The following is a 22543-nucleotide window of genomic DNA, read 5'->3' as shown; positions in this document are numbered from 1 at the left end:
CACTGCAACTCATCAATTGGTGGGAGGTGAACCATTAATCCAAGGTTGTGAATTGCAGCTGTGGTTGTGCGATCAGCAGCTCTGAAGTCAGTCAAGTGAGGATTGAGTTTGGCCAGAGACCTAAACATGTTTCAACTGGATTTATTATTCATCCACGTTTGGCTTTTAGGCAGGTTTTTTCCCCCCCATTTCTGAACTAGAGGGTTCCAGCTGCATTGCCTGGCTTAACTTTGCTGGAAGCCCATCTGGGGGGGGGGGGGGAAGCATAATTCAGTTTATTTGATCTCTAACTTCCTTATATCTTTGAAGTCAGCAAGATTGCAGCTTTTCTGGCCTGATGGTTTTATTTGTATTTTTTTAAATTTGTAATTACCAGCCTATTTACCTAATGAGGTAACCACTTTTTAAGCTAGGGCATCTTCAAACTTGGCCCTTTGATGACTTGTGGACTTCAACTCCCGGAATTCCTCAGCCAGGCACGCTGGCCGAGGAATTCTGGGAGTGGAACTCCACAACACTGCATCCAGTTTTGATTACCACGATGTAAAAAAGATGCTGAGACTCTAGAAAAAGTACAGAGAAGAGCAACAAAGATGATTAGGGGACTCGAGGCTAAAACATATAAGGAAAGGCTGCTGGAATTGGGTATGTCTAGTTTACTGAAGAGAAGGACGAGGGGGGACATGATAGCAGTGTTCCAATATCTCAGGGGCTGCCCCAAAGAAGAGGGAGTCAAGCTATTCTAGAAAGCGCCTGAAGGCAGGACAAGAAGCAACAGATGGAAACTAATCAAGGAGAGAAGCAACTTAGAACTAAGGAGAAACTTCCTGACAGTTAGAACAACTAACCAATGGAACAACCTGCCTCCAGAAGTGGTGAATGATCCAACACTGGAAGTTTTTAAGAAGAGACTGGACAGCCATTTGTCTGAAATGATGTAGGGTTCCAGCCTGAGCAGGGGGTTGGACTAGATGACCTCCAAGGTCCCTTCCAACTTTATGATTATTATTATTATGGATCATCGCACAGTCAGCCAGATGTTCAGACTGGATTTGGCATATTATTATTATTATTATTATTATTATTATTATTATTATTATTATTATTATTATTATTATCATCATCATCATCATCATCATCATTATTATCATTATTATCATTATTATTATTACTGCCCCACAGATAATCCTCTGGAAGAGAAAATATCTTTTAAAAAGCCATTGTTGAACTCTGAGATTCAGGATCGAAGTTGGTTAAGGCTTTAAAGCTTAAAACCAATCCTTGCATTTGTGCTTGGGAAACGGTGAGGGCAAACAATGATTGTATTCGCAAGACTCCCCTCAAGGCTAGCCCCACATAGAACAAATTGCAGTAGCCTATTTTTTATTTAACCACCAAGTACAATTAGAGGTTGATGCCTCCAGTTCGGTGACCTCAGACATGCTCAGTTAGGCATTTTTGGGTGTCACTTGGTGCGACTGTGCCTGCATTGAGGAAATTTGTGCAGCAGAGTGGATCCGGGAAGTTTGCGGGCCCTTGTAATGCAACATCAAATGTACCTAGCTCAGAGGTAGGCAACCTTGGCTCTTTTATGACTCGTGGACTTCCACTCCCAGAATTCCTCAGCCAGCCACACTGAGGGGAAAGGGAGAGGTTTCCAAGCTGAGCCATGCTGGCTCAGGAATTCTGGGAATTGAAGTCCATGAGTCATGAGGGGGCCGTAGTTCCCTCATGCTGGCTCAGGAATTCTGGGAATTGAAGTTCCCCAAGTCATAAAAGAGCCAAGGTGGCCTACCCCTGGCCTAGCTGGTCATATTTTTCGCTTGCCAAAATATAAACACCCGAAAAACGCTATATGATGGGAGTCACCCAAGGAAAAAAGGGGTGCAGTAAATCATGCAAAAGGCGAGCCCAGACATTAAAAGATGACTTATGAACAGTGGAATATCAAATGAGAAGATCCACAGAACTTAGAAGAATAGAGTTGGGAGGGATCTCTTAGGTCTTCTGGTCCAACTGCTTGAGCAGAAGACCCCCTACCATTTCATGCACTCTCTTCTTGAAAGCCTTTAGTGATGGAGCACCCACAACCTCTGAAGGCAAGCCAGTGCCACAGGTTGATTGCTCTCGCCGTTCAGAAATTCCTTCTTAGTTCTAGGGTGCTTCTCTCCTTGATTAATTTCCACCGATTGCTTCTTGTCTTGCCTTTTGTTGCTCTGGAAAATAGTTTGATCCCCTTGATGCCAAAGATGCCATGGCAGATCAGGTTCATTGGAAGAAGCTTGCTGCCCTGTGCACTCGCGCAAAAGGAACCGCTGAGGATAATGACGAACATACTAAGTGCAGAAACTACTTAGAGATCTGGAGAAGGGGAAACCGGTCTCCAGCTCAGGAGAATAATGTTTCCTCCAGCCAGGGAAGATGAGGAGAGAGAGAGAGAGAGAAAAAAACATGCTTTCTTCTGCAAGTAGGGTGGCTCTTCAGAAAATGTACTTTTCTCCACTCTTCTGACTTCCCCAAAACCTTATAAATCCACAGCCGATGAATGAATGAATGAATGTCTCACAGACGGGCACAAATAAATACAACATCAGGAACAACATCAGAATAAAAGACTAACAGAGTTGAAAGGAACCTTGAAGGTCTCCTAGTCCAACCCCCTGCGCAAGCAGGAAACCCTATCCCATTTCAGACTTGTTGTTGTTAGTTGCAAAGCCATGTCCAACCCATCGCAACCCCCTGGACAATGCTCCTCCAGGCCTTCCTGTCCACCACCATCTTCTGGAGTCCATTTAAGTTCACGCCTATTGCTTCATTGAGTCCATCCAGCCCCCTCATTCTCTGTCGTCCCCTTCTTCTCTTGCCCTCCATCTTTCCCAGCATGAGGCTCTTCTCCAGGGAGTCCTTCCTGCTCCTTAAGTAGCCAAAGTACTTGAGTTTCAATTTCAGTTCTTCTAAAGAGCAGTCGGGGGTTAATCTCCTCTAAGACTGGCCTTCTAAAGAGCAATCGGGGTTGATCTCCTCTAGGACTGACCGGTTTGATCGCCTTGCAGTCCAGGGGACTGCAACATTTCAGACTAGTGGTTGTCCAATCTCTTCCTAAAAACTCCAGTGTTGGAGCACCCATAACTTCTGGAGGCAAGTTGCTAAACTGATCAATTGTTCTCACTGTCAGGAAATTTCTCCTTAATTCTAGGTTGCTTCTCTCCTTGATGAGTTTCCACCTGTTGCTTCTTGTCCTGCCCTCAGGTACTTTGGAGAATAGCTTGACCCCCTTTTCTCTGTGGCAACCCCTCAAATATTGAAACCCTGCTATCATGTCACCCCTAGTCCTTCTTTCCATTAAACTAGACAATTTCTGCAACTGTTCTTCTCATAGTTTAGCCTCCAGTCCCTTAATCGTCTTTGTTGCTCTTCTCTGCATTCATTCTAGAGTCTCAACATCTTTTTTTACCTCGTGGCAAGCAAAACTGGGTGCAATATTCCAAGTGTGGCTTAACCAAGGCATTATAAACTGGTAGTAACACTTGATGTGAATGTGTTGTTTCCTCCCCCAAAGCAGAAAAGAAACAACACGATTTTTGCCGTGCGATTGGCATGTTTTAGTTGAAGCAACATAAATCTGTGGGATTTTCATGCCAGTATTGATAGTTAATGTTTTGAAAGCATTCCAAAATGAAGCTTCTATCCAGAGAGTGGAATCAATCAATTCTTTATAGCTTTCCTATTACCCTTGCCCCAAATATTTGTCCAGACTGTGTTGCTTGCCAGTGAGACTTTCTTGAACACATTATTCTTCCCAACCAAAGGAGCCCTTTGTAATACTTAAATCTAATTATAATAGGGGTTCTCATAAGCATCTCATCTTCATACTCTGGCAGATGTTCCTAGCAGGGTCTGCCTCAAATTTCTCAGTGTGATGATGGCCGTCTCTGTAATCAGCAATTATGTTAATTGCAAGGCAGGAACCATACATTACAAGGGGTTTTGTTTTCTCAGCTTTATTGTTACAGAAAAGCGCTTGTGTGTGCTGTGTCATTGTGCAATAGCTTGCAAAGGGTGAGGAAGCGACACTAAAATATCACTGTGGCCTAGAGCGCAAGACTATAAAACCCTAGTGAGATCACACCTGGAATACTGCAACCAGTTTTGGTCACCGTACTACAAAAAAAGATACCGAGATCTTGGAAAAAGTTCAGAGAAGAGCAACTAAGATGATCCACGGCCTTGGAGACTAAAACATACAAAGAATGGCTGCAGGACTTGAGTTTGGCCAGTCTAAAGAAAAGAAGAAATAGGGGAGACATGATAGTAGTGTTCCAGTATCTGAGGGGCTTCTGCCAAGAAGAGGGGGTCAAATTATTCTCCAAAGCACCAGAGGGCAGGACAAGAAACAATGGTTGGAAACTGATAAAAGAGAGAAGGACTCAGGTAACCCAGTGCCAGATAGACCCAAACTGTCAAGGTTCCAACTGACGAACCCAATCAAGCAAACATTTTTGAGACATTCTGATCTCTTCATATAAAACTTTATTGAGTACATCACTTTGGCATGAATGAAAGCAAAAACAGCTCTGGCATGGCCCACCCAATCCCATATAATAAAAGCCTAGAATTCTCCCTTCTCCCTCTTGGTCAGGTCTACGTTGCCCAATTAAGTGGAAAAATATTGTTATGGGAAAGTGTCTTTGGGTCTGACCTGACACCTGGTGCTGTGTCCTTGAGTCTCACGGTCTGGCTTCTTGATCTTTGAAGTCTGCATTCCATTCCTTTTCCCTCCCTCCCCCAAGTTCGTTGGCAAGCTGAGAAGCAATAATTGCCGCCCCAGCAAAACCGTGCTTGGAAACTTGACACACTCTATTTTCAGGACCTTGGATAGCTCCAACGAGTTACTGTAGTTGCTTGATTGTTAGTTACCCTTGTGGACCCAGCTACTCATAATCTCCACCCTCTTCCTAAAGGGTGTTTTTGACAGAGATGGTCCTCCAGCAAGATATGTAGGAGATGACCAGGCTGAGCCCGAGGGAGGGGTCAAACACGTCATCAGTCACGAGTCCCTTCGCCCCTACAAGAGATCTAGGAACAGCCCAACTTGAATTCCGTTGACTCTTATCTACTGCCAATTTGCTTTGACCATTGCTACTTCAGATTCTTGTAGAGCGTGTTAGCATGCAATAAACCTGTATTCCTTTGAACTAACTTGATTCCTGATTTCCGGGGCTTGACAAGATGTATGTCAAAAGTGCTAGACTTCAGGTTAGAACGCAGTTCTTTTAGGACTCTGCGCTCCATCAAGGAAGCAGTGGAACTAAGGAAGGACAGTCAGCTTCACTTTGGTGTTTGATGGATCAAATTGCTCCTTGAGTGCTCTCCATGGTTTTCTTGTGAAGGTGAAGACAGAATACAATCACAGTTTATGCTTCAGGCTGTAAATTCAGGTGGTTCTAAATAAACCTCCTGCAAGCACAGGCTTGGCTCAGCTAAATACCAGCTTTCCGGAGAAGGCAAAATAAGCTGGATTCATTAACATTTGGCACCAGATTATGGTTTTCATCTTGGCTGCTCAATGGAGAGCAGGCCTATCTGGGTAAAGAAGCCTCTTGCTTCTGATTGGGGGAGAAAATTATGGAGTTGATTAGATGCTCTCCTCAAAACTCCTCTTTCTACAGTTGAAGATGTTTGAAAGCAAGGGCTAGAGATCATAACTTGTGAGGCATTGTTCTACAAAGATCAATAAGAGTTTTTTAGGCATTCACAACAAAGCTGTTTGCAGCACCATTAGTAGGACAGAATTCTCTGCTGAGAGAGAAGACTATAACTTCCATCATCTAAAGGCTGCATTAAACACACATGCTTTGATCCATGTAATTACAGCTTTAAAGATGCGGGTTAGATAGCAACACCGGAGTACAAATGTATTTTTTGCTTGCTCGCTTGCTCACCCAAGCTACAAACCAGGATTGCCAATAACAGTGGCTGGATGTACACATTACTCTTAGCTGAAAACAAGCCAACTATTATATGCGCCAACATAGCTCGGTGCATGGAGAGAATAACAGAATAACAGAGTCAGAGGGGACCTTGAGATCTTCTAGTCCAACCCCCTGCTCAGGCAGAAGACCCTAAACCATTCCAGACAAATGGCTGTCCATTTCTTCTTGAAAACGCCAGTGAAGGAGCACCCAGAACTTCTGAAGGCAAGTTCTTCTCCTGGTTAATTGTTCTCACTGTCAGGAAATTTCTCCTTAGTTCTAGGTTGCTTCTCTCCTTGATTAGTTTCCATCTGTTACTTCTTGTCCTGCTTTCAGCTGCTTTGGAGAAAAGGTTGACCCCCCTCTTCTTTGTGGCAGCCCCCTCAAACTGGAGTCCTAGTGGACGATCACTTGACTTTGAGCTAGCAGTGTGCAGCAGCAACCAAAAAAAACTAATACAATCCTGGGTTGTATAAACAAGCATAGAATCAAGATCACGCAAAGTATTAGTACCACTTTATAAAACCCTAGTAAGACCACACCTGAATACTGCAACCAATTTTGGTCACCATACTACAAAAAAGAGGGTGATATCTTGGAAAAAGTTCAGAGAAGAGCAACTAAGATGATCAAAGGCCTGGAGGCTAAAACATATGAAGAATAGCTGGAGGACTTGGGTTTGGCTAGTCTAAAGCAGAGGTCCACAACCTTTGGGGCACCAGGAACCGGTTCCGTGAAGAAAGATTTTTCCATGGACCAGAGAGTGCGTGGTTTTGTGTGCTGCCTGCATTCCACAGATGTGGCTTTGCTTGTTTGTGTGGACCTGTTGCTGGCATGCCACGGACCGGTACCGGTCCACAGACTGGGGGTTGGGGACCCCTGGTTTAAAGAAAAGAAGAAATAGGGGAGACATGATAGCAGTATTTCAGTATTTCAGGAGCTGCCACAAGAAGAGGGGGTCATGTTATTCATCAAAGCACCAGAGGGCAGGACAAGAAACAATGGTTGGAAATTGATCAAAGAGAAGAAGAAAGAATTAAGGAGAAAGTTCCTGACAGGGAGAATAATTAACCAGTGGAACAGCTTTGCCACCAGAAATCGTGGGCGCTCCATCACTGGAGGTTTTTAAGAAGAGGCTGGACAGTCACATGTCTGAGATAGTATAGGTTCTCCTGCTTGAGCGGGGACCTCAAATATTAGAACACGGTTCAAATACTAGAACACAGCTATCATGACATCCCTAGTCCTTCTTTTCATCAATCAGAAAAAAAGTTGTAAAATCAGACGCAACTGCCTTCACAATCGCCCTGCGTAGCAATGGCCTCAACTGTAGTTGAGGATAATCTGTATGGCCCCTTCTAGCTCATCACCCACTGCATTCTGACCTGGGCAGACAGTGTTAGTCTCGTAGGGTTGATTCACTCCTTCGGATGTGTCTGGCTTGGCTTATAGTAAAGGTTAAGCTTTACAGAAATAGCAGCGGTAAAGATCACCCTTTATCTGCTTTATTGTTCAAACTGAAATTTCCCAAAGTGGCATTAAGTCTCTTCCAGAGCTGTTCTGTAACCGAGCAGTTAACGAAATGAAATTTTCCCTTAGAAGGTGGTTTTACATACACACACACAGAGAGAGAGGCAAACACGCCCACCCAAGAGCTGTATATTTTGTATAAGACAGGTATCGCCAATTAGCTTTTCCTAAAGCCTTGCGAGAGGAGGCGATCAATAACCAGTTCAATTTTCCATCATGACTCTCTCTTATTTATTAGCGACCCACGCCCATCATTCTTTCTTTGATGCAGCCTATTAGTGAATGTATATCAAAGCCCCAATTAGTTTCTCTGACAGTTCTAATGGGCACCTTCTCTATTGTTTGCTCCTTCCCTTATAGACCAGCCAGAGGTCTGATTTTTCTCTGAACCTGGAGATGTGTGGAGTAACTCTCAGAAGTTGCTGAGGTTGAGAAACACCTAGGTAGACTCTAGGAGAGCTTGTCAGTATTTAAATCCATCTGTGTTTCCTTAAAGTCCTTTTGCTCATCTCCATGTACCTAGAAGAGGGGTAGGCAACCTTGACTCTTTTATGACTCGTGGACTTCAACTCCCAGAATTCCTGAGCCAGCCACGCTGAGGGGAAAGGGAGAGGTTTCCAAGCTGAGCCATGCTGGTTCAGGAATTCTGGGAGTTGAAGTCCACGAGTCATAAAGCAGCCTAGCCCTAGGCCTAGGCCAGAGGTAGGCCACCTTGGCTCTTTTATGACTGGTGGACTTCAACTCCCAGAATTCCTGAGGCAGCCACGCTGAGGGGAAAGGGAGAGGTTTCCAAGCTGAGCCAGGCTGGCTCAGGAATTCTGGGAGTTGAAGTCCACGAGTCATAAGAGAGCCTGGGTTGCCTACTTCTGCCCTATATCAGGGGTCCTCAACCTTGGCAACTTTAAGACTTGTGGATTTCAACTCCCAGAATTTCTCAACAGCCTGGCTCAGCTTGGAAACCTCTCCCTTTCCCCTCAGCATGGCTGGCTCAGGAATTCTGGGAGTTGAAGTCCACGAGTCATAAAAGAGCCAAGGTTGCCTACCCCTGGCCTAGAGGTTACATTTAGTCTTTCCTGACTTTAATAACTCACCAGTTGAAATTCACCAGTTGATGAAAGTTACGGTCGACAGGGAGAACAATAAACCAGTGGAACGGCTTCCCTCCAGAAGTTGTGGGTGCTCCATCACTGGAGACTTTCAAAAAGAGACCGGACAACCATTTGTCGGAAATGGTGTAGGGTCTTCTGCTCGAGCAGGGAGTTGGACTGGAAGACCACTAAGGTCCCTCCCAACTCTGCGATTCTGTTATTTTATATCCTCTTTGATAGGATGGTTTGGAACATCTCAGTCGGTGTACAGTCCTACAGAACCAATAACTGGACTCGTTGGAGAACATTCAAGATATCTCTGCTAGGAGAAGACAAAGCTTCAGTTTGTCCTGTTCCTCTCAGTTTAACACTGTTCGTCTGTGCACTGACAATACAGTCTCTCGCCAACAAATCAATAATTTACTAGCAGCAACAAGCTATTAAGCTTTCTTCGCTAGACCACCTGGTATCTCCACAGGAGGCTGGGTCAGCAGGACCACATGTGAAGCTTGCAAGAGACACAGTGATTCCACTTTTGGAGGGCTTGTTCTCCCTTTGATTGGTGGAAGTTAAAATCTGGCCAGTGGCCATAGTCAGAAGCAGGCAAGAAGCCACCAGATCTCCTTAGTTCTTTAAGAAGGAGGCTGGTGGACCTTTTTTTTTATTATTATTTATTTTTATTCATTATACAATTAAAACAACAATGAACAAACATGACATTCCAGAATGAATTTTCCTATCAGTTCCTATCATGGTACAAAAGCTTAACACATCGTTCTTAACCTCTATATAAGCCTTATCTTTTATACAATACAATTATATATACAATTATATGTACAGTTATATATATATATCTTTTAATTCTACCATTAACTTGAAGTCCGAGCAGTTCTCCTTAATTCATTCCAACGGTAAAATTTGCCCCAGATTTCGAAGTATTCGTGTTCTGTCTTGTCTTTCATAATCATTGTAAGCCTGTCCATCTCAGCACATGATAAAATTTTATACAGGATCTCTTCTTCCGTTGGGGTTCCCTTATTCCTCCAGTTTTGAGCAAAAACCAGTCTGGAAGCCGTTAAAATGTCTAGCATTAAATAAAGTACGCCTTTGTCATGCTTTTGTGTAGTTAAACCTAATAGAAAGAGTTCTGGTTTTGGTTCTACCACTTGCTCTAATATTTCTTCCAACCATACTTTAATCTTATTCCAAAAATCACGAGCTCGCGTGCATTCCCACCACATATGATAGTAAGTTCCACTTGTCAAATTACATTTCCAACATTTAAGGGAGACATTGGTGCACATTTTAGCCAATCTTGTGGGTGGGAGATGCCATCTATAAAACATTTTGTAAAGGTTCTCTTTGTAAGAGGTGGCCAAAGTAAGCTTCTTGTTTCTTGCTCATAGTTCTTGCCAGATGTGCAGATCAAAATTAAGACCAAAGTCCTTACTCCAGGCTGGTGGACCTTCTTCTTGGGACAGTCCGAAAAGGAAGAACTGAGAAGAAGCATCCATCAGCATATCCCCCCCCCTGTCTCTCTTGTGTGGCCTTCATTTTTTCTGCTCTCCCCCAGTTTCATGCCTTCCCTGCTCTTCCTCAAAGACTTAAATTCCATCTCAAGGCTTTTTCTGTTGTGTGTTTGTTTTATTCTCCAGCTCTTCATTTTTTTTCTCTTGGTGTGAAAGACGATGCCAAGCAAAGACAGACGATGTCTCACTGCATCTAGTCTGTTACCTCTCCCTCTCTCTCTCTCTCTCTCTCTCTCTCTCTCTCTCCCTCCTTTTTTTCAATCATTATTATTGTATCTTTTCGAACCGGTGGTGCGAAAACAGGTTGCTGACTGCAACTTTCCAAGGCTGACAGCTTGGCAGTAGAAAAAGTACCATTTGGCAGGGAACACTGGAAAGAAAGATCAAGAATGTCTAAAAGCCCTGTCAAAATATATTCAAAGTCTCTTTCCTTCAATGTGGCCTAGCACTGGAGGAACCACTGGAAGTCAGGCTGAATTCAGATAGACCTTGACTTATGTCCATGGAGATTCTCAGTCATCCAGGTCATAGTTGTCCCAAAGATGCTTTTTCACGAGGCAACTGGACTTCCTTGTTTTCCTTAGAAGATGTTTCACTTCTCATCCCAGAAGCTTCTTCAGCTCTGACTGGATGGTGGGGAATGGAAGGATTTATAATCCTTGCAGACTGCTGGTCATTTGCATTTTTAGAGTAAACCTCCAAATGGCTCCAACTAGTCTCTAAAAGGATGCAAAAGACCAGCTGTCTGCAAGGAGTATAAATCCTTCCATTCCCCACCATTCCCCACTCCCTGCTCAGGCAGGAAACCCTATACCATTTCAGACAAATGGCTGTCCAGTCTCTTCTTAAAAATTCCAGTGTTGGAGCATTCACCGCTTTTGGAGGCAGGTTGTTCCGCTGGTTAATTGTTCTCACTGTCAGGAAGTTTGTTTGTTTATTTATTTTTTAAAGAAACCCTAAAAATTCTGATTACATTTGTGACATGTACAAAGGGCTATCCTGACCTTACCAGAAATGGTCTGATTTAGAAACGGGTGCAGCTGACTTGGAAACATCCCTTTGCGGCCACCATGTTGGTTATCCTCTCTCTAGTGATTTTTGCCATGAAGACGTTCTTCAAAACAACAACAACGGAGAATGTGGCCAAAGACAAAGCCCTGAGCTCCGCTGATTTGTTTGGTTCACGCCGGTTTGGTGGCTCCCAATTTGGCCTGGAGAGAACCGAAATTTCACGGATTAGCCATCCATTTTTTTCGCAGGGAAAGTTCTGCTTTGAGTTCCTCGTTGAATATGGCGTTGACTGTTCTGAGCTTCAGGAAGGGTGTGGCTACGAAGCCATTTCCTACATGCTGGACTGCAGTGTTTGCATTATTAAGCTAGACATCAGACTCCCCCCCCCCCAAACTGGGTGTCCTTGATTCAATCTATGAATGTAAGATGGTGAATACAAAGGGTGAAAAGGAATGTGTGTGTGTGTGTGTGTGTGTGTGTATGTATGTATGTATGTATGTATGTATGTTTGTATGTAGGTCTCTAGTTATTCGGGTTTTCTCCCGCGTAAAATTGGAAGTGTCTTGGCGACGTTTCGACGAAGTCCCATTCGTCATCTTCAGGCTGGTGTTTTCAGCTTCGTGCTTCGTGCTTCGAGGAGCACGAAGCTGAAAACACCAGCCTAAAGATGACGAATGGGACTTTGTCGAAACGTCGCCAAGACACTTCCAATTTTATGCGGGAGAAAACCCGAATAACCAAAGACCTACATACAAACACCTGCGAAAACCTCAGAAAACAAATATATATGCATATATGTATGTATGTATGTATTAGAAGTAGCATGAATAGAGGCTCCAATTTACATTTTTTTAAAAAAATCCACACTTGTCCAGAGGTTCCCTGTGTTTGAAAACACCGTTCAGAAAGCCATTTTTCTTCTGTGCCTCCCTGAATGTATTCACAGGGTGAGCTAAAATAAAATGCCGGGGTCATAGGCTTATTCTTTTCCTTTGCAAGCTTTCAAGCTAATAATAATGTAATAACGATCTTGCCCAGCCTTTTGTGAACTGGATCTGAAGGAGGGGGAGGTCTGTTTGATGGCTGTCATTAAAAGCATTGTCCTCTTCCGATAAGCTTCAGTGCTTTGCTGAACTCGGCTCCATTGTGCTCTCCGAGAAAGCATTTATACTCTGCCGAATGGGTGCTAAATTCTTGTACCATAGCCAGGAGTCCATGACAGGCAAGGGGGGGGGGTGTTAGTGAGCACTGTAGTGGCCCTGCCATGTTGCTAAATTACTATTTGTGTGCCCAGATGTTGGTGGTGCACCCAGGAGAAATTGCCTTGCGATCAGAGGAGAAGACGGCCCAATCTCTTTGAAGTGTTCAGAAAAGATGGAGACCTTGCAGTTCCTTTCCTTTCCTTTTTTTTTTTTTTAAACCAGACACATTGATTGTCTTGAAGCACTTTCCACACATTGGAGAGTTAGGCAAGCTATTTGGAGCTCAACGAGATAATGCATCCAAAGTGCACTTAAAAGAAAAGCGGGCAAGTTCCAAGAGACACTTATTTGTTACTTTGTGGTTTGCAGTGCGGGGGGGGGGGGGGAAGGAAACTGGTCTGGAAGGAGGAGCAGTGGAAGCCGTGTAGGAAATTTCAGAGTTAGCCCAGCCGGTGATAAGACCTGGATGATGTTCTCTAGGCTCTGAAGCTAAGCAGAGTCAGAGCTGGTTCATCCTTGGATGGGGGACTTCAGAAGATGAGACGAGACGAGACTGAGAAGCCGAGTAAAGATCATGCAGCACATCTCAGAATTAGACCTGATGGGGCCCACATGTTGGAAACAGTCTATCGGGTGACCGTGTTAGCAAGAGAAAAACATTTTTCATTGCCCTTCCAACTTGGCCGGGCTGATGGGATATCCCTCTTTCTTAGTTTCCCCTGTGTATTTCAATTCTATTACTGATCTCTGATTCTCATCAGGGTTCAGTGGGCTCCCTAGCTGTCAGGGTGAGGCTCTGGTGTGGAAAATACAAGAAGGGCTTGTCGGAGGCTAAGACAACCCCAGAGAATTCTTGCTAGCAGCGAGAAGCAGAATGTGTAAATGGAACATCTCTCTATTTGCATCCGTGGGTGAACAAGTCAATTGATGCATGTGTTCAGGTCTTTAAAATATTGATAGTTAATACTGCTGAAACAGCCAGCTCTTGAGAGTCACAGCACTCTGAAATCTGATAAATGTGCTTCCATCCTACAACGGTCCAGTTATTATATTCCCATACCCAGCGCAGCCTGCCCTGACTTAAACTTTCTCGAGAGGCGTGGACATCAACATCTAGAATGGGTGATGCTGGTTGGGGTCGTTTGGGTGTTGTACAACTATCTGGGAGGTTATCCAAGTTGGGAAAATCTGCCTTGCCATATCTTTGAAAGATCTTTTAGATTTGGGGAGAGAAATTAGGATAGGATAGGATAGGATAGGATAGGATAGGATAGGATAGGATAGGATAGGATAGGAGCTGGAAGGGACCTTGGAGTTTTCTAATCCAGCCCCCTGCTCAAGCAGGAGAACCTGTACCATGTCAGACAGGTGACTGTCCAGTCTTTTCTTGAAAATCTCCAGTGATGGAGCGCTCACGATTCCTGTTCCACTGATTAATTGTCCTCACTGTCAGGAAGTTTCTCCTTAATTCCAGGTTGCTTCTCTCTTTGGTCAGTTTCCAATCATTGTTTCTTATCCTGCCCTCTGGTGTTTTGGATAATAATGTGACCCCCCTCTGCCTTGTGGCAGCCCCTCAAATACTGGAACACTGTTATCATGTCTCCCCTATTTCTTCTTTTTTTTAGACTAGCCAAACCCAAATCCCGCAGCCGTTCTTCGTATGTTTTAGCCTCCAGCCTTTGATCATCTTACTTGCTCTTCTCTGAATTTTTTCCAAACTCTCAAGATCTTTGTTGTGACATGGTCACCAATCTTTGTCTTTAATGCATGAAATGCTCTCCAACTATGCTTAGAAGAACACAAGGAGAATGTTCTTAATTAACACACTAGTAAAATAGCTGCAGATTCCTGGATCTCAGCCCCAAATGAAATAAAGTTTTGGGTTATGCTCTCCAGCTGTCTGGCTCTGCTGGTGTTTGTTTTGCTTTGTTTCATTTTTTATAACCTGCTGGGATGAGAGCAGATTTGGGACCAAGCAGTTTCTTTTACATTGACTGAATATACACGCTGATCAAAGTGTCTTTCCTGGAATGTGGAGGAGACACGAGAAAGAGCTGATTGCTATTCATAATTTTTTTTTTCTCTGGGAATTTCTGTTGGGAGCAAGTAATTTACTAATCTGCCTCCATAGCTGTCAGATGCTTCTCACTTGGGAAAGCATAACTTGCAGAAATTTCCAGTAATTCCAAAAGTCCTGGCTCTCCTTATCTGTGTGAGCCAGCTTCCCTGGTGGTTACATCCATTTCTCTTGTATTAAAGAAGAGCACTTTTTGAAGAGCTTTCTCTATTTTCCCCCATGTGTTCTTCTGAATGTTTTATGCCCTTGATTAACATCCAGAATTCTTCCAAGTTTTTCTGGATGTTTAATGTCCTTGATCAACATCCAGAACTCTTCCAAGTTTTTCTGGATGTTTAATGTCCTTGATCAACATCCAGAACTCTTCCAAGGTTTTCTGGAGGTTTGATGGTCCATGATCAACTTCCAGAACTCTTCCAAGGTTTTCTGGAGGTTTGATGTCCATGATCAACTTCCAGAACTCTTCCAAGGTTTTCTGGAGGTTTAATGTCCTTGATCAACATCCAGAATTCTTCCAAGGTTTTCTGGAGGTTTGATGGTCCATGATCAACTTCCAGAACTCTTCCAAGGTTTTCTGGAGGTTTGATGTCCATGGTTAACACCCAGAATTCTTCCAAGGTTTTCTGGAGGTTTAATGTCCATGATCAACATCCAGAATTCTTCCAAAATTTTCTAGAGGTTTAATGTCCTTGATCAACATCCAGAACTCTTCCAAGGTTTTCTGGAGGTTTGATGGTCCATGATCAACTTCCAGAACTCTTCCAAGGTTTTCTGGAGGTTTGATGTCCATGGTTAACATCCAGAATTCTTCCAAAGTTTTCTGGATGTCTAACGTCCTTGATCAACATCCAGAATTCTTCCAAGGTTTTCTGGAGGTTTGATGTCCTACTCAACATCCAGAATTCTTCCAAGGTCTTCTGGATGCTTAATGTCCTTGCTGAACATCCAGAATTCTTCCAAGGTTTTCTGGAGGTTTGATGTCCATGATCAACTTCCAGAATTCTTCCAAGGTTTTCTGGAGGTTTAATGTCCTTGCTCGACATCCAGAATTCTTCCAAAATTTTCTAGAGGTTTAATGTTCTTGACTGACATCCAGAATTCTTCCACATTTAGAGCTGTGTACAGAAGCAGAGTTAATATTGAAGCATCAGGCTGCTGAAATGCAGCTGGGAGGTTTGGCGGTCTTAGATGGACGATTTCAATCAAGCAGGTGTTCAACTTTCAAATCAAAAGTAGGGAGGAAATTTAAGCAGCCCATGTGCATTTATGATAGATGTCTTATCGTCTTTCCCCCTACTTTTCAAAAAGATGACATTTATTTTTTCTCTTAGGTGAATTCTACCTCCATCCCACATCCAGGGAAATCTCCTTTTGTCAGAATGAAAAAAATAGCGAAACCAGAGATCAGGAGAAAGGAGAGGGGGAAAAAAACCAGACCCATAATTTCTTCAATTACATTCCTCCAATCCCAACGAATACTGTGGTATTGGCTGTCCAGAATGATGCATTCTGGTAGAAAGTATATTAGAATTTATTCCTGCAAAAGGAGAGTGAATCTATCTCTCCTAGGTTTTAGATGGCTGGCTAGCTGGCTGACTGACTCTCTGTTTATAGCACACCTGTCTTCCTCCCTTTGATCCAACGCTAGCAAACCACCTCCTAGAACGATTTATCTCCTGTTTATCTCCCGCTCTAAATGCCTCCATGTGTGGCTTGTTGCAGTCTGCTTCTCATCTGTGTTGCATCTCAGCAAATAAACGCAGACACACAAACCCTACTCACAGTAGGAATCTTTTCTCTGCTGGAGATCTCCGATTGTTCTGTCTAGTCACTGAGAGGTAGGAGCTCAATTAATAATAAGCCGGGCTAAAATTGCAAGCAGCCAACACCTGGCTCTAAAGCTGGGCTGGAGGCAGGGAAATACAGTAGAAGCATGCTTTAGCTCCAGAATGCTATTCCAGATCAGTGACTGTCCAGTCTCTTCTTAAAAGCCTGCAAGGTTGGAGCACCCACAACTTCTGGAGGGAAGCCATTCCACTGGTTAATTGTCCTCACTGTTAGGAAATTTCTCCTTAATTCCAGGTTGCTTCTCTCCTTGATTAGTTTCCATCCGTTGCTTCTTGTCCTGCCTTCAGGCGCTTTGGAAAATAGCTTGACTCCCTCTTCTTTGTGGCAGCCCCTGAGATACTGGAACACTGCTACTATGTTTTCCCAAATATAGGACCAGGGTTTTGCTCCCAAAGACCCATTAGGGCAGACATGTTAAACACAAGGCCCGGGGGCCGGATGCGGCCTGCGAAGTGGTTTCATGTAGCCCATGAAGCCATCCTGGAAACAATGAGGGAACGGCCCCCTCTGTCTTGGCCCTGGCCCAGGCCAGCCGGGAGCCCATGTACAATTTTGTGGTGGCCATCTATGCTGAAACACATTCAGTCTTAGCTCCACAAGGCTGTCTGGAAACAGCGAGGAACCAGCCCCTGCCACGTCGGCCCTGCCCCCTGGGTGCATGCTGGGGAGGTGTCACCCTTTGTGAGGAATGAAGAAATGCAACATCGCCTGGAAGTGGCCAGCAAATGGCCCTTGCCTACTTCACGTATCCAGCTTGATGGGCTCTGCCTTGGTCCCACCCCCTTCTGCCAGAGACCCTCAGATCGGTCCCACTCCTGCCCAGGCCCCCACAGGTGCCCTTGATGTGAATGATGTAGAGCTGGCCATGCCCACCCAGTAGGCCACACTCACCCCATCCACGCCCACCCAGTAGGCCGCACCCACCCAGCCCCCCGAGGGCAACCGCAATGCTGATGCGGCCCTCAGTGAAATTGAATTTGACACCCCTGCATTAGGGCTTATTTTCTGGTTAGGGCTTATATTCGGGGAAATATGATACAGAATGCGTCCGTCTGGCTGACAATCTTAACTGGGGCTTATTTTGGGGGTGGGGCTTATATTATGAGCATCCTGAAAAATCATGCTAGGGCTTAATTCTCCAGTTGGGTCTTATTTCCGGGGAAACACGGTATCATGTCACTCCTAGTCCTTCTTTTCACTAGACTAGCCCTATCCAATTACTGCAACTGTTCTTCAGGTGTTTTAGTCTCCAGGCCCTTATTTTATATACATGCCAAACAAGACTTGACTTGTTTGGATTCTCACCTGTCCTCTTTTGTTAGAGGATCTCCACCTCCCAGCTCGGCCCACTCTTTCTCCATTCAATGGCAATTCCATTAAATTTCCAGACTCGTGGAATATCAAAAGTCCATTGACTCAGTGGTTCCAATCAAACACTGCTTCTCCAGTAATCCTTTCGGGATATGTGGGTGCCCACGTCCCACTCTATAATCCCCAGTGAGATCATTTTTTGCTTGACTTCCTAGAACAGTGTTTCTCAACCTTGACCATTTTAAGGCATGTGGACTTCAACTCCCAGAATTCCACAGCTAGCATTGCTGGCTGTGGAATTCTGGGAGTTGAAGTCCACATGCCTTAAAATGGTCAAGGTTGAGAAACACTGTCTTAGAAAGATATTGCTGAGATCTCTGCTTTGTTCAACACCAGCGTGCAAAGTTCATCTCTGTAAGTTTGCAGTGGGCTGGTGGCCTTTCGCTAATTAAATTTAATTAGAAAGCCTCCTGGGTTTTTTTTTTTTTTTTAATATCCCTCACTGAGTGAAGATAACATGAGCACACTGCAATTCCTCCCCTCTTCCCTCTCCTGCTGAAATGTTAATTAGATGAAGGACATGTTGGGTTTGGAGGGAGAGAGAACTGTCTTGCAAACCTATAAAATAAACAGATTGATTTAATTTTAATCTGCTTTCATGGTGATGCATATTGATAACAGGTTTCTGTCTCCCAGGACTGGAGAAACCATAGACTGTAATATGAATCGGAGGGTACATTATGCAGTTTTAAATAGCTTATATTTTGCTAGGCCACTCTCCTGCAAAATAAGATGGAATCCACTAGGAGAATGAGGGACTCTGGGTTGTTTTCCATTTTGATTTGCAATGAATAAAGCCGATAAGACTGTCTAAAGAAGAGTTTGGGAGTCAAAATCAAGATATAATCCATCCCAGAGCTGTTCATTTCTACCCCCTATTCTGTGATAAACATCCTTTTGTCGTAGAAAGCCATAGGTGTCATGGTTCCGACTGATGAAACAATTCAAAGAACTTGGAGGCATTGTTTACCTCAAAGAATCTTTGTTGGAGTGGCATAGCCAAAATCTGGATTCCCCTCCCCTTAGCACACAGTATCAAACCCAATTCCCTCCTCTAATTAACAGTCATAAATCATATTCTCCAATTAGTTTGAAATGCAGGCTTTCCCTCCTGTTGTCCAGTCCTCCATTCCTTATCATCTCTTATTTCAAAAGCTCTGAATTCACACCCTATTACCATATTGTTATGTCTAACTAACTCCCATCACCTTCCTCCTCCTCCCCCAGCATCATCTAATTCTAAGAGTAAAGCATAAGGACGAAAAAGGCTGCATCTCCAGATGTTGTCAAAGCAAGAGCATCCAATGTTAGCAGTGTTGACATCAGGTTTTGAACACACCCAGAGTGGAATTTTGTCCTTCAAAGCTTATGTTACCTTCTTTAGTTGGATCCTAAAAGCTTGACCCTTGAGCCCAGCCCTACTTAACCTATCTTCCTCCTTGGTCTCTAACTACAGCTAGTCCTCTACTTAGCGGCAACAATTTGAGCCCAAAATTTCTCTTGCTAAGCGGAACATTTGTTAAGTGAACGTTGTCTCATTTTACGACTTTCCTTGTCGGGGTTGTTAAGCGAATCACTGCAGTTGTTAAGTTGGTGACAGGGTTGTTAAGTGGATCTGGCTTCCTCCATTGCCTTGGCTTGTCGAGAGATTGCAAAAGGGGGTCGCGCCACCCCAGGACACGGCCACTGTCATAAATACGAGTCAGTTGCCAAGCATTTGATCACGTGACCATGGGGATGTTGCAATGTCAGGAAATTTCTCTTTAGTTCCAGGTTGCTTCTCTCCTTGATTAGTTTCCATCCGTTGCTTCTTGTCCTGCCCTCAGGTGCTTTGGAGAATAGCTTGACTCCCTCTTCTTTGGGGCAGCCCCTGAGATATTGGAATGCTGCTATCATGTCCCCCCTCGTCCTTCTCTTCATTAAACTAGACATACCCAATTCCAGCAACTGTTCCTCATATATTTTAGCCTCCAGTCCCCTGATCATCTTTGTTGCTCTTCTCTGCACTCTTTCTAGGCCCTCTGCATCTTTTTTTTATACTGTGGTGTATACAAAAGGTTAGTAAGCCTTCTCCAAGGCTGGCTTTTGCAGACAAGGAACAAGCAACGAGCCCTGGTGACATTGATGCTCCAAATTCATTTAGATTCACCAGGCTCATCTGGAATGTCAAACTGATTTGGCCAAAACGAATTGATGGATTGATATGGTTCATTAAACTGGTCTGAATCTGTCTGGCCGGTTTCCTTCTTTTGCTTGATGGGCTTTCCCCCAAATTTGGTTTCCACATTCAAATAATCGGATCAAATTCAGTTGACTTTCTGAATCTGTTCGAACGGTAGAATCAGAGGCCTTTGGCAAGATTTGGGTGGAAATGGAAGTGGACAAAACTTCAGTGCGTTCTTCAACCTATTTCTCCGTCTCCTCCAACTGCTTTGATCTTCTCGCCTGCTCCCCCGCCGAAATAATTTTCAAAAGAAAGTCAGGTCAAATCGTTCTTTTAAAAAAAAACCAAAAAAAAAAACCCACAGAGTCTCTGATGGTTAGAAAAGCAGACAGGTGAATTCAGCTGAGAACACAACTGGCCCTGAGTGATGTTTCTGCACTGTTTTGTCTTTTGCCACCCAGCTGTTCCACTTTTCACAACACTTAAGTGACAATTTCGCAGCCATTACCAGCCTGCAGTAATGATGGGCCGGGAGCTTGCGTGTAAACTGGTTGTAAACTACAAAATCCTGGGTCAAAGCCAGGGGCAGCTCTTAAAGCAGGCATTGGGAATAAACAGATTAATAAAAACTTGCATTTTTTTAACGGCACCATCTGAAACCTTCTTAGCGCCCCAGTAAACATGGCATTTGGTGGAACGGGCATGGTTAGTACAAAACCACGATTCTTGGCGGTTCAACTTCAATTTTCCTAGCAGTCGTAGATGTAGGTTTTAGGATGAGTCTCAGTCCTGGAGATACATTTTGCCTATGAGTTTGCTTTTGGGGACAATTCAACTGTTTTCCAGAGTGTTTACTTCAAAAAACGATACTTGTACAGGTTAGTCCTTGCCTTATAACCATGCGTTTAGCGACCGTTTGAAATTGCACTGAAAAAAGGGCCGACTGGCTAGCCATGTTGATTTGAACATGTGGGGTCCTTTGGTGCTCTCTAAGCCTAATCAAGGAATCCCACCGACACTGAAAGGCCAAGCCACTTGTCTATAAGCAAAGAGCAAAACCCACTCCCTCCGAGCATTGATGATGTTACCTAGTTGGGTAGTGAAATGTCAGCAAGGAAACAACTAAGCTTGGAGAAAGAGAGAGGAAGGAAGGAAGGAAAATAGATGGGGAGGAAGGAAGGAAGGAAGGAAGGAAGGAAGGAAGGAAGGAAGGAAGGAAGGAAAATGGATGGGAAGGAAGGAAGGAAGGAAGGAAGGAAGGAAGGAAGGAAGGAAGGAAGGAAAATGGATGGGGATGAAGGAAGGAAGGAAATTAAATGGATGGGTGGGGAAGGAGGGAAGGAGGAAGGAAAGGACAAAGGGAGGGAAGAGAGGGAGGGAGGGAGGAAGGAAAGAAGGAAGGAAGGAAGGGAAGGAAGGAAGGAAAAGGGGGGAAGGAAGGAAGGAGGAAGGAAGGAAAGGACAAAGGGAGGGAGGAAGGAAGAAAGGAAGATAAATGGATGGGTGGGAAGGAAGATAAATGGATGGGTGGGAAGGAGGGAAGGAGGAAGGAAAGCACAAAGGGAGGGAAGAGAGGGAGGGAGGGAGGAAGGAAAGAAGGAAGGAAGGAAGGGAAGGAAGGAAAAAGGGGGAAGGAAGGAAGGAGGAAGGAAGGAAAGGACAAAGGGAGGGAGGGAGGAAGGAAGAAAGGAAGATAAATGGATGGGTGGGAAGGAAGGGAGGGAGGAAGGGAGGAAGGAAGGAAGGAAGATAAATGGATGGGTGGGAAGGGAGGAAGAAAAGGAAGGAAGGAGGGAAAGGACAAAGGGAGGGAGGGAGGAAGGAAGAAAGGAAGATAAAGGGATGGGTGGGAAGGGAGGGAGGGAGAAAAGGAAGGAAGGAAGGAAGGAAGGAAAGGACAAAGGGAGGGAGGGAGGGAGGGAGGAAGAAAGGAAGATAAATGGATGGGTGGGAAGGAAGGGAAGGAGGGAGGGAGAGAAGGAAGGAAGGAAGGAAGGAAGGAAGGAAAGGACAAAGGGAGGGAGGAAGGAAGGAAGGAAGGAAGGAAGGAAGGAAGGAAGGAAGGAAGGAAGGAAGGAAGGAAGGAAGGAAGATAAATGGATGGGTGGGAAGGAAGGAAGGGAGGGAGGGAGAAAAGGAAGGAAGGAAGGAAAGGACAAAGGGAAGGAGGGAGGGAGGGAGAAAAGAAGGAAATGGTCATGAAATGCTCAGGAATTACATTAAAACAAGCTTGGAGAACAAACCACAGCTAAAAATCTAAAACCCAAGCTTCAGAAAAGTATCTCCCAGAGCCTCTTTGTTGTATCTCCTACCTTCTGTCTTTTCTGCGCCAGGCAGAGAAATAAATTGTTCATTCAAGGGAACGATGGCTAAGACCCTGCACAGGTAAGCTGGTTTTTATTACATTCTCCTTTTTTCCCCCTCATATCGCAGAGTGTCTGCCTTGAGAGACCCCGCGCTTTTGAAGAGCCACTAATGAGGAACACAGTGAAAGACGGATGGAGCAATTGAAAGGGGAAAAAAAAGAAAAAAGAAAAGGCATTTCCTGTCGCGTTGTTAATATAGTCTCTTCGTTCTCCCAGGGTGAAGGTGAAGAGAGGGGTGAAAGTGATCAGCATCCGAGCCAGCAACCCGTACACCTGGGAAGTCCAAAAGAGCGTGGATGCTATGGGGAAAAATTCCCCAGCGGTGATTTTTTGCCAGAGAAAAACAGCTGGAAGAAGGTAGGCCTTGATTTTTGATCTCAGCGGC

The 22543-nt window shown here is 44.3% G+C and overlaps 1 protein-coding gene across 3 annotated transcripts in view; it reads left to right on the top strand.

Moving 5' to 3' along the window:
• Window positions 1-22543, top strand: part of LOC120314346 (transmembrane protein 132D-like) — a 218732-nt gene that overhangs the window by 68743 nt on the left and 127446 nt on the right. For all 3 annotated transcript variants that reach the window (XM_039357359.1, XM_039357357.1, XM_039357358.1), the window contains one exon: window positions 22375-22515. In XM_039357359.1, coding sequence (XP_039213293.1) covers window positions 22375-22515 — 141 coding nt within the window. The remainder of the gene's footprint in view (window positions 1-22374; window positions 22516-22543) is intronic.

The sequence above is a fragment of the Crotalus tigris genome, unplaced genomic scaffold, assembly GCF_016545835.1.
Source record: "Crotalus tigris isolate CLP2741 ecotype Arizona unplaced genomic scaffold, ASM1654583v1 scf7180000018891.247784533:1973344, whole genome shotgun sequence".
NCBI classification, from domain to species: domain Eukaryota; kingdom Metazoa; phylum Chordata; class Lepidosauria; order Squamata; family Viperidae; genus Crotalus; species Crotalus tigris.
The sequence above is the reverse complement of the archived record's forward strand: the minus strand, read 5'-3'. Positions and strand labels throughout refer to the sequence as shown.